Source organism: Helicoverpa zea, chromosome 31 (genome assembly GCF_022581195.2).
Source record: "Helicoverpa zea isolate HzStark_Cry1AcR chromosome 31, ilHelZeax1.1, whole genome shotgun sequence".
Classification (NCBI taxonomy): domain Eukaryota; kingdom Metazoa; phylum Arthropoda; class Insecta; order Lepidoptera; family Noctuidae; genus Helicoverpa; species Helicoverpa zea.
The window spans coordinates 15,421,523-15,434,844 of NC_061482.1; the positions used below are offsets into that span (position 1 = coordinate 15,421,523).

The 13,322-nt window shown below is 34.0% G+C and overlaps 1 protein-coding gene across 1 annotated transcript in view; it reads left to right on the plus strand.

Moving 5' to 3' along the window:
* The first annotated feature begins 274 nt into the window (after positions 1-274).
* LOC124645347 (inhibitory POU protein) overlaps positions 275-13,322 on the plus strand; it is a 55,589-nt gene continuing 42,541 nt past the window's right edge. The window contains exons 1-2 of the mRNA XM_047185157.1: positions 275-364; positions 456-635. Coding sequence (XP_047041113.1) covers positions 275-364; positions 456-635 — 270 coding nt within the window. The remainder of the gene's footprint in view (positions 365-455; positions 636-13,322) is intronic.

Consider the following 13,322-nt stretch of genomic DNA (forward strand, 5'->3'; position numbering starts at 1 on the left):
ATTTTAGGCACGTTTATCCAACTGCCCCGTCAGTCAGACTTCGAACCCACTATACATACGCTAGCCCGGTTGTCATGTGCACAACACAATACGCTGGGCCTTGCGGGCGCAGCGGGGCCCACGCGTATCGATTGTCGCACAATTAGTCGCCGCCGATCGTCGCAGGCCATCCGTCAACCTTTTTAGAGAAGCGTGAAAAGGTAACAAGCAGGAGAAGTGAATGGACCAATTAAATAATTCAGTAATTCGTGAACCCGCCGCCGGCGACGTAAACATGCGTGAGACGGCGAGGGGGGCGGTAGGCGGGGGCGAGTGGAGGGGCGAGGGCGTGGCCCGTGACGTCACCGCTTTCCTGCTTCAGTCGGTCACTACCCGGCGAAGCGGACGGTCGCGGCACCGCCGCCATTTATACACCCGAAAGTACGATAAAAATCGCCAAAATTTTCGACCGGCAGTATCACTCACCTTCCAAGGTGTTGAAGTTGGAGGACGACCCGTGGGGGTCATGTGCCATGTACTCGCCGGATAAGATGAAGTCCGGCGGGGGGCTGATGGCGCCGCCAGGGTGCTTCCCGGGGCGCTACAGCCCGACGTACCGGAGCTCCGACCCGCGCCGGTGCGTCCCCAACCCGTCCGTGAGTACTGCCTTTATACTACAGCCTCTAGTAGACCGACCGTGAAGGTCTCGCTTGTTGTCGTCGGACACACGGTCGCCAACGACGGAAAACAAAACAAATATTTTTTACACACGCAGAGACGGAAAATACATTCGTTACTAACCCTTAAACATTTTTTTCAGGATATATAAACTTCGTTTTAATAGATAAATATTTTAATATCTTCGTATATATTTGCTTTGCGATGTGTGTGATACCGCTCGCGCTGCGCTGGCGACTGCATGGAGCTCCATGGGGGGATTGTGTGTCAGCGAACTTGTCTGTGTGTCCGTCTTGTGCAGTTTTCAGTGATCTCTTGTATATCTTGTATTAAGCGTCGGTGGTCAATAATAGTATCGGTACTAAATATGGCATGACTGTTGGTTACTATTTACAAAATATTTATTAATTTTAGTTACCTATTTACTTTTTGTTGTTTTCTGAGAGACATTTTTTGTTTGCTGTATAGGGTTGTTTCTAACGAGTAAAAAGGTAATAAAAAGTTTATAAATTCCAGTAAATTCTGTCTTAATTATCCACCGGGAATCATTAATTAAATCTTCTGACTAGTATAAAAACATCTCTATAGAAATATTCCAGTATCTAATAAAACGTTCACAATCCAACATAAAAAAGGCTAATAATAAAACAAAAATTGCGCAACCTATTCGGAAATATTGCGAAACAAATGATTGCGGGCTATAACAGCAATTTAATTTTAAAAGTTTGAAAACGGTTCAATTGAACGGCCATTGCAGCCAATAATATACCAGGCCCTTCTCTCTTCAATTTCCATACAGTTTATTTAAATAGACAGTTATTTTTAAACCTTAAAATTACGCGCAACGTTCAAAGAAACCCACAGTTTGCCGACGGCGACTTCCAGTTTACAAATAAAGCTATCTAGCATTTCCTACTTAGTAATTTCATTTATTTTGTATGCAACAACCGGGTTATTTTTAGTAAGTCAATTCAACGTCCGTGTATAAACTGTAGATTTTTTTACTAGTTTAGAATTTCTTGGAAATTTAGAAATGAACTAGAATTCTAGAATAATTTCAGTAGTTTTCATTGATTCGCGTTCACCGTATAATGAAAATAATGAGCTACAATTTTCTCCTACAAATGACTATAATGTGGATCGGTAGGTAAGCGGCCGACGGCTACGGCGTAGCGCGTAGCGACGGCCGTAGCGACGTAGCATGCCTACGACGGCATTGTGTGGGCGGGGCTGGAATTTTCTTTCACTACAAGAATATAGAAAGCAGGTGTAATATTTCAAGCTGGAATGAAATAAAAGCAGTATTTTTTATTCAACTTTTCTTTTTCGAGTTTATACGTTTTTAACTGTTAAAATTCCAAGTAGGATTTATTTTTACTTAAGTATAAAGTATTTTAGTTTTTAAAGATAGTTCAAAATTGTATATACAGGGTGTATGTATTAGTAAATATTTTAGTGTGGTAATTAAATTAAAAAAAATAAATAAAAAAAATATATAGTCTGAAAAATAAGATTAGCTTCCAATTCCGTGTTCAAATAATTTGAATTAAAATACCTTTTGTTGTTTCATTTACTCGTAATGGATAGTCATGTCATTGGAACTTATTATTGTCTGAAAACTATGCAAGTGGACACATACTATAATGATGATTGGCGTGAATAATGATTAATTTTTCAGATCGCAGCCGGCGGAGCCTTTTGGAAGTTGACACCACGCTAATTGCTATTATGAAAATAGCCATCAGTTTATTTTAATTCACGAAATAATATTTTAATTTTAGTGTTGACAGTTTTTGTTCTACTTTTTTTGTTTCCTTCATTTAATGAGGATAAAAAAGGATATGTAGGTTTCGTTACGTCACTTTAACAGATAACATTAATAAATAAATGCTTCAGTTAATTTAAAAACAGTATCAAATAAATAAAAGTTAAATTAACAATAATTAGAGACAATATTAACAAATATATGAAAGTTAATTTAAAAATTATAAGAGTAAATATTGCCAAATAAATAAAAATTAAATCAACAATAATTGGAGACAATATCAACAAAAAAGTAAAAGTTAAATTAACAATAATAAATAAAATGAAAAACACAATAAAATAATTTTAATGTAAACTGACGGACTCGAACCTCATTTCAATAAAATATTGTATGTACTTTTATTGCATTATTTTGCATAAAGATACAATAAAGGATATAATCTGTTTGTTTTAAATAATAATATCGTACAAAATGTGGAAATGTGTCATCATTCGGGGATTTCATGCATTCATAATGTTTTACGTTCCGTTGTAAGTAAGAATAAAATTAGAAAGAGTTTACCGGAGAGTTAGGTTAATTTTTATATTGGTAATTACGGGTTTTTATATGGCGTTGCAATTTAGATTAGCTTCGTACCAAATTCGTACATATATTTTTGGGATTTTTCTTATTTTTTTTTCATTCAAACTGAAGGTTAGTTAAAATTAAGGTGGAAAAACTTATAGTTTGTTTAAAGCAGGCTTGGTGTTAATTGACTTTGATACCGTGAACAATTTATTTGTTGCACAGTTTTTTTTATGAAATAGGCATGACTTGAATATGGTTAAAACTATGAGAATTATGATGAGATTATAGAATTTTATGAGTTTTTTTTTTCATAATAAGTGTGGAATAAATAGCTCAAAATTTACCAAGTCAATATATAATTTAAATTATAAAATTAATTAAAAGTTCATACACGTATGTACTACATGGTACATACGTGTATGAACTTTTAATTAATTTTATATTAAAAATATTAAAAATATAAAATTGATTAAAAATGGTCAGGTATAGCTACCGAATATAAAGGCACAATACTTCAAGTTTCCCAAGTTTTCAAGTTTTCAAATATATAACTCATTTTCAACCAAGATGGCGTCGTCACAGCGATCAATGTAAACTAAACTAAGTATTACAGGAATAATAGTCTAGTTAAATATACAGTTACGACCGACGGGTGATAATTACTGGGAGAACGTTAAAATTAAACTCGTACGGGGAGTTGCACCATTTAACTGTAGCTATAATCGAAGCATTTGAGGTTGTCAAATTGCAAGTATACGGCTGGTTATGGTTTGGTTTTAGTGCAACTGAGTGCAGGAGTCGTAGGTACTTATTATAACCATTGATTCATGCTATATGCACTTACAATCACCATACCTACATTTATAATAAAGCCATCGTATTCAAGAAAAGATTTGCAATGAATTATCGAAGAATCTTCAAAAAAAATAGCGGCTTATGTGTACATGAGCTTATGTATCTGTACTTTTAATATTATCGGTGTACACAAAATAATGAAATCTTCCATCTTTGATATAAATTAGTTTGTTTGTTACCTTAAAAACGCTAATCTCAGGATGGATTTGAAAAAAACTTAGTTTTCTTTCGCTTATTTATAAGCTTAAGTATCGAATCGGGCTACTTTTTATCCTTTGAACAAACCGGTGATAGAAGCAAGCAAATAAAAGTAGACTTCGAATAGGTAATATGTTCAAACACTAAATCTATAAATTAGAATATATCTTTCAAAATTTTTGTACCAGCATAACAATTAATAAATCTATATTCGCAGCGACAATCACCAGTTGCTTATGTTTTATTGCGTCCCCGATAAACATACGTTAGGAACATAATGGTGCAATTTATGAAATTACTCGATACGTGCGATAAAGCTATATTGCTTTATAGTGTAGGATACTATTGCTTATGTGGGACAAACCCTAAGGTTGTAGCACAAACCCTCTGGCTGTACTTTGAACTTACGTGCGGTAATTCCCGTCGATCGATCAAGGATGTGTGGCGCTCGCCTTAATCTATGTATGTCATTAATGGTGGACGCACTCCTGTCAGAATCGACCGTGGCAAAGGAATTTAATTCTAGAATTCTTTATCGTGAAATTGTTTGAAGTATATAAATATAAGCCCGGTGAATGATATCATTTGAGTTACTTGAGTATAAACCTGGTGAGACTGGAAGCCGACCCCAGATTATGTTATTATGAAGTCGTTTGAAACCTCACATATTGAAACGGTAAATAATATTGTACCACCTTATTATCTCACACACTTAAGTATAGCACGCAACAAATCGGTCAAATCATTGTACAGAATTCAATTACAAAATTCTTTGCCACGGTTATGGCGGTAGATTCTGACGATGCGGTGCGTTCAACACAGGAGTTTTTCTTATCTTGGTAGTATTTCTTAAGTTAAGTCTAAAGAAAGTTGCACCAAGGAATGTCTTTTTTTAAAGAAAATCCTGATCCCTGTCAACATTGTTAGTCCGTCTAATATGATTTATGAGCCGGAACAAACTATCGGCCGACTAAAAATTTCCTGTTTGCCTTTAAGTTTTACCAAAAAAACGCATAAGTAGTCAATTTTACTGATACGAAAGACTTTTCAAACTAAAGATAAACAAATGGTTTTTCTTTTTAGTCGATTCGCTCGAATGTTCAGACTTGGCCTTGGACGTAGGTCGATCTTTTACTTTTTATATACAATGCAGGTTTCGATTAAAATAAAGCTATTTATTTCAAGTCGATAGCACAATTAGCCTAGTTTCTTGTGTTAGATATAAATAACTGATTATTATTAAGTAACTGTTCCATAGCACGTGCATAAATAAAAATATATTTTAGGTAGTGTTTAGTAAACTGATTTAAAAATAATAGTTTCTACTCATTCACATTATACTACACTACTATCTACAAAAAAAGTCAAAACGCCATAATTATTCCTCAGAATAGTACAGAAGATTACGAAAATGAGCAATAATTTGTGATTTATGTGGGAGTCAAACCCTGGTACCTCTGGCGTGGCAAGCATATACTCAAACTACTACATTACCCGGTCGTCAAAAAAAAAAAAAAACGTACATCTAATCTTAATTTTATACAGATTGATTAACTTGTCTTGTCGTAAAATAAGTAACTACACAACTACAAAAATTACATATCAACTGCCAGCCCAGGAAAAATACAGAAAATGATCCTTCAATGCTATGTGAAATCCACAGGTAACTACCGTTCAGTCGGAGCATGGGACGATTAAATAAATTACAGCGCGAACCAAAGTGAATATTCTTTTTATTTAAAAAGGAAGTTAAAAAAGGTTGTATGTCAGCAATTGTTGGCTCATCGAGGCAAGGTAATTGCGACTATTTTTCAGTCACATTTACTATTCCGTAGTCGGATAAGTGCATATCCTTGCGTGCCTTTGTTTTTATTTGTCACTGTCTTCTAGGTATAGCTAAGGAAAATTGCAAGGAGTAAGCTAGCAATTAATAAATGCAAGTTGTTTGTGTCATTTTTAATTGCAAATGAATGGCTTGTTGCTTGAGTAAACTATAGGGTTTTGTGGTAGTAGAAAAGCTACAGTTAAGTCCTTTCATAATGGTAATACAACATGGTTTTTATTGAAAAGAAAGGTGACAGTAGGAGGTTTTATTTTACGGGTTCTTCCGTGTCGCTAAACTTTTTGTAATTCATGTACCTACAAGATTCAAACATTGCTCTATCAGTATATATATGTTTTTATTATCGGCAGTTTAATCATTTTACTTTACAAAATAACATAGAACACAAGCTGAGAGGCACCATAAAGCTAAAAATACAAACAACAATATTAAGAACATATTTACTCTAATTTGACGGCTACTAAATCAATTGTCAGTCTACCGACCACGAATCAACATGAAAGTAAAATCAAAGTCTTTGAACCAACAGAAAATCAGTAAAGAGTTAAGTTAAAATCGATAGTAGCATTAACGTGACGCTACTCGAATAGCGTGACTGGCACTGACGCGAAATTGATTCGCCATTACTGGCCCGCACGATATGTTATGGTTCCATTACCAAATATTCCACCTGATTCCTACGCGTGGGTACAACCTTATCGATATATCGATATTTTTTTAATATAAAATAAATTGGTTTTTTAAAACAGCCCTTTAGATAATTTCAATTATTTAATTTAAATTTTCTCGACATTCCTAGTTTTTTTTCTAGAGTTTGTTCTTATCTGTCCAAGCAAACTATAGTCAGATTCGAATATTTTTAGTTCATGGATGGATGTTGCCTATTTCTTGGTGTAGTTTCGCCATTGCCGTCTCGCACGACATGTTATTGATTTGATTTGATTTGTTCCATTACCAAATATTCCACCTGATTACTACGCGTGGGTATAACCTTATCGATATATCGATACTTTTTGGAATGAAAGTTCATAATTCAAATATAAACCATTCATTTGCAAATAATGTATGTTTCAAAATAAGGTGGAAAATAAATTTATGTCTCAAAATACTAGAGCAGAGCTTAGAATAATTTTATATTTATGTAAATTTTGTCGACCCTTTATACTATTGTTTTATGATTTTACTAGGAACATATAACTCTTCTAGGCAGTTGGGTAATTTCAGAATGTTGTTGAAAGCAGGAGTTAGGAACGATTTATTCAATCAATCTATCTACACACAGCTCTTTACTAAATCTGACTACAGCACATCGATATAAGATGAATCTTTTCTGACATATAAATATTGTTTTTCTGGAAGATCCCTTAAACTATATTAACAAGTGTTTACTAGTTATAAGAGTGGCTCCATACTCAGCTCTTAAATTAATTATTATAAAGTAAATTCCCGAAGACATCTATCTTTCTTAAGATAATATTAATATGCTTCGAAGATAACAAAAATTAAGGAATGTCTTTAAAAATTGACATCTATATTTTTTTTTATCGAACAAAGTATACTAACTAAAGGTTACTTAGTTAGTTTCAGTATCTGGTTCGAGATAAGAAACATAGAGAAGAAATGAGAGAGGATTGGTCTTTCCTTTGCTTTCGATTACAGTATTCCTATGGCCATATATTTAATACTTTATTGCATTCCCTAATGTATACGTAGATAATAACAGTTTGGTTATATTTGTCCTGAAGCATAGATTATGTACCAGATGTGATTCGTACCGGTATGACACTCATTTCTATGAAATATCAAAACATTTTTGAAAATAGAATACTTTCGCGCGCTTCCATGTTCTTTGTAAGCTTGTATGGATTTGCAGCTTAACGAATATTGGTGCGTCTCTTTGTATAGGTTTCCATACTTTTTTGTATCAGTGCTCGGAGGTTTTAAAGTTCTTCACGCAACAGGATTAAGACTAAGCGCAACGATTCAACTGTCCCATCTATCAAAATCGGTGGAGTTTTATTTTTTTGGTAAAGTGTAAACAAAAAGAGTGATACATTTCCATATAAAATACAATGCACATATTATAGTGTCGACAATACTGTAGGTTTCCATCATTGATTGCATTTGAACTTGTAAGTCGAAATGTTAAAAATTCTGATGTAGAATGTAACTGTAAAAAAAACTACCAAGAAATTGAAAATAAACAAAATACATTTTGTTTCAATTAATCTCTCCACATGTTCCATGAAGAGGTCTAGTTAATAACGCTGCATAAACCTTACCTTTAACGCAAAACCATAAACATTATGTCCCCATTAAAAAGTAAGGACCATCGCAAAATTATCCAGCCATACAAGCCCAATAAATCATTTAAAATCTCAAACAATAATTCGTAAACGATTTTTACAAAGAGCAAGCAAATAAACAACATAATTATGTCAAATTAAATGGAAGTTAACACTTCCAAACGGTTTCTCTTTAAGCAAATAAAACATCCTCGCATGAAGAGAACTATACCACTCTATAGGCACAAATCTCCCGTGTAGGCATATCTGTTTTATTGCATTTCTACCCTTACTTACCGTCCCTCTCGCACTTGTTCCCCAACCCCACAAAAGAGCGAGACAGATAGCGGCAGTCAGTGTTATTTTATTCATGTTTGCTCCGACGTAGCGTGAGATAGGCATAGGGGTTGTACAATGGGAAAGAAAGAGATGGTTGCGGTGTCTGAAGGCCGTCTTTGAACGAAACGTGGGTGAGGGCACGCTACGGATTGTTATTCTTATGTACCTACGTACGGACGGTCGTAAAGGAGGCATGCTTATAATAAAAAAAATGCACTTATTGAATCGTAACCTTTGAAAATATGTAAACAAGTTATTGTTCCGATGCTGAGAGATGCTAGTTCCTTTATTGTTATGTAGTTACTATACATTCATGTTTTGGGTTATTGGTACATAGATTCGTACATTGTGGCCGGTTGGACCACGTTTCTTGAACACGGAGACTTAAAAAAAAACTTTTGGTTTTGTACTTAGATTTTCAAAATTTATGACACTTGACATCATTCTTCAGTTTTTTTTACAGTGAGCTCTTAAAAGACAGTATTATTGTAAATCGATATATTCGAAATTTTACTGGCATGTAGTCGAGTGGCAACCGATTAATAGTCGACTAATTCTCTCGAATAGGTATAATTGTTATAATCGATTCCGCTTTTGTGTGGTAAAGTCTGAAAGCTGAATTTAGTCGATATTGACAGACAAAATTGATTGTATTAAGTAGATAGTTTGTTTTGGGTTTATTTAGAGTATTATGGAGCTGGGGTATTTTATCTCTAGTTTTTTATGCAATCATCAGATTGTTAATTTTGTTTGGTTTATTGTTGCCGACTGTACTTTGTTTTATTCCGAGATTGAGTAGTTTAGATATTCATGTAGGTATTTGGTTATTTTTTACAGGAGGTCCTATGAATTTTAATGGAGTCGTCGAATTCTTGATACTTGCAATTTTGTCCGCAATTCAGGTCTAATTACAATAGTGAATTTTATCTTTGTTTATTTTTCCTTTGTAAGAGACACAGGTACTTTTAATAAATTACCTTTTAGAAAAAGGATATTTCATTCTCCTTTCAGAACGTTGTCGTCAAAGGTAAAATGTCCAACAAGGCTTCTGTGTGAGGCTCACTTCACACTAACTTTCATTAAGTCTAAAACAGCATGCCTGATATATCAACCTCTAGAGGGAATATTTTATTAAAAGGAAATATTACTTTAATGTACTGTAATTAATTAAGTAGCTAATACGCAATTCTTACGATTTTATTATTATTATGATAGGGACTTCAATTTAAATACTGGCAACTCTCTTTATTTTAAACGCAATCGAAAATGCTCTTTGACTAGCACAGAATAAAGTTCAAATTGATTCGTCAACGTTTTACAATTCCGCTTTTACAACCAAACTAAAACCAACTTTACGTGGTCGTTTCAGAGTTCATTTTTCACTTTGAATAATCCAAACACATAGGTTCTTTGTAATGTGGCGTTCTATTGTTTTGGTCGGTAAGGTTGACATTGCTTTCAACTATTACACCGTACTTACCTTTCTTTAAGTCGGATTTGTGTGAAACTTGCAGATGAAATTGAACCTTATTGGTTTTATTAAATGAGGAAGTATTTTTGAGAAAGGCGTTTATAAATTATTGATGAGTGTTTATTTGATGGGTTAAAAAAGCCTTTTGTTAGTCCTCTGGAGTTATACTTGTTTGTTGGTTTTTGTTAAGAGGTTAGGCTTTGTTGACTGTGGTTCTGCTAACTTTAGGGTCAGCAGCGTTTTTGTGAAACCTTGATGATTTCAAAATATTACTTGATATTTAAATGCTGTCACATTGGGAATAGGTACCTACAACTATTTACAAAAAGGGGACAAGTTTATTTGGAGATGATGATGATGAGATGTCTACTCATGTGTTGGTTAAATAAAGACTCTAAAGATATATCAATACGTATCCTGATACCTACACTGAAACAAATACGAATTTAATTAAGTATAGACATATCGATGGTTTCTTCAAGAAATAGAAAAAAATCTCTCAAGATCTAACTCAGCTCGCTGAAAATCAATTGGTTTTATTTAAGATCTATATTATTATGAACTTACATAATTCAAAAATATAAGGTTGTACTGTATAGGATGTAGGAATATTTAATCATATCTACCACTAAGGTATCCCCCAGAGATTGTGCACCTGATACACCATATTTTTCTTTAATTCCCAGGTAGGCAACATGGAAGCGAACATTCACACATATGTAAGTACATAAATACACTCTTCTTTTTATTATTTTAAAGCCTAAAAGCTGGATTCGCTAGGTTTCCAAAAATATCCCAAAAGAATGAACGAACAAAAGTAAATTTGTTTTTTGGATAAAAGTTAATCTAGAAAAATAAGTTTATTTAATGCTCTTTTCTTATCAATTCTTGTTTTATTCTATTTATCTCTATTACTTTTGAAATCAAAATCTTAAAACTTCGTATTACATTAGTATGCGCATGTCAATTATTATAAGTTCCGCTTCCAATAAAATAGGAAAAAATAATAAGTCCATTGCAAAACAAATAATTAAATAAAACCTAAAAGAATATAAAACCAACTAAAATAGTAATAAAACAACTTTAAGTCCCAAAGAAAACGAAGTCCGCAAATCATCAGATCATCAACATATACTTCATCAATAAATCCCATTTGACGATACCCACACGCCGTATCCACATGATTTGTCAAACCCAATGTACTAGACTTTACAAATGAACAGTCACGTACAATATCTAGGCATCAATATGTCACTCGCTTAATCCCTAAAGCACTAGCCTACTATCTATATGTAAATCTGTAGCTAGAGCGGGTATTACGAAGGATTCAATTCAAGATGATATTCTGTATCTCATTTATTCATCAGCATTGGTATATCAGTTGCTTAATCCTGCTATGGCTTTGTGCATTGATAGCTTGGGGGCCAAAATTTATTTAGTTTCAATACAATGAAACGATGGATGAATTGTGTGAAAGTCGACTTGTCTAGAAAGAATGTTACTTGTGAGATGACGGAAGAAAGAGTATTTAAGAAGAAAAACTTCTGCACTGGCCCGAAATAAAGAATAGGATAGAGGCAGGAGGTTGATGACAAAGTAAGACCGATGGTATAGTCTGAGTGAATTTGCGATTCTATTTCTAGTTATAAATTATGAATTCGTGTACTACGAACAATTTGTGTTTCAAATTCTAAACATATTCATTGTTTTAATACGGTGCTCCACCATGTTGTTATATGTTTTAGTTAGAATATGAAATGGAAGTTTGATTTCTAGCAGCACTAACTAACATTTGTGCAAACATACTCACCATAAAAGCTGAAACATTTCAGGCACCACACAATACTAAAACACATTATTCAAAATACCAAATTGAAAATTAAACTCGCAGTAATTGCATCTTTACTTCAAAATCTTAATTGAAAAGCCGCCACAATAAACGCAAAAACCGTCAGTTAAATTCCAAAAGCTTTCAAATAACTAACGAACCACGTAACTGTACAGTTACTAAGTTCAATTATGTGCTAACTGTACCCAATCACAGGTTAACTGGCCTGTCGCTAACTGCACTTTTAATATTTAACCAGCATTGTGTTGAGTGAGCTTTCCACACTTGGCGACTATTTGTGGAGCCAGTGTCGCTCGCTACTTTAAGATGTGTTTGCTTTTTTATTTCGTAGTAAACTATTTGATAGATATACTGAAACATATCAGATATTCAGTGTTTTTGGTGACAATACTGTACAGTATGCTTCTATAAGTGATTTTGAAGTTAAACCACTACAAGATTTCTCATCTTGTAACTATTGATCAAGAAAAAAACATACACAATAAATAGGCACCTAAAATAAACGACAAACAAAACCTAAGTCCAAAGCACCACCATATGAATAACGAACTTACCATTAATAACAGCAAACAGATACATTAACCGACTTTATAATTCAACAATGGTCCGCGTAAACGTGTCACGGTTTGTGACCGGCTTCACATTAAATAAACCAGTGATGTGACGAGATATTTAATCGTTTCTATATTAGGCTGTCTAGACGCGATGAGGCTCAGCCATCAGTCAGGCCGGTTTGACGGCAAAGCCAGGTGTCACGTAGACTTACATGCATTGACGATTTGTGGCGTCACTGCTAGCGGGGATTAAAGATGAGTGATTAGCGGGTTTGGGGCCGACGTGCAATTAGTTTGATGGGCTATGAAGTAGGTCATGTGATGTAGTGGGATAATGGAAATTGGAGAGAAGATGATGCGGATAAAATCATCCATAGTACGTGAATAGGTTTGACTTAATTCAAACTGGATACTATAACTACTACTCTGATACAATCTCATTTCTCGTCAAGGCAAGTTTTCTCACTTCTTATAACACTATCTCGCCTTTTGTGGCCTAGTCTCCATCTGGTAGCTGACATCAGATTTTAGGTAAAGTCATGGTACTCTCAATACTGTTGTAGTTTATTTCAAGGTTATTTGTAAATGTCTTTGTGATCTTGCCCCTCATTCATCCTAGGAGAGTTGTGGTGTTTCCAAATAATAAAACATTTTGCACAGAGTTGCTTCTACGGCTATTCACATTTTATTCTCAGTATTCCCGTCTGTTTGGTCGGGTTAAATTCAGTATACATAATTTTCTTTCACATTATAAACTTCGTTGATTCACGTTCGTTTACATAACTTAAGTCTTCTTAGAAAATCGCGATGTGGGGTTGACTTTGACAAACTGCTCGAGAGACTTGAACTTACATATTTTTATTGTTGCCGTAACTATTGAAAAAAAAAACGTGGTCATTAGAAGAAAGGTTGTCATTGACCACTTTTGAAATATTAAAA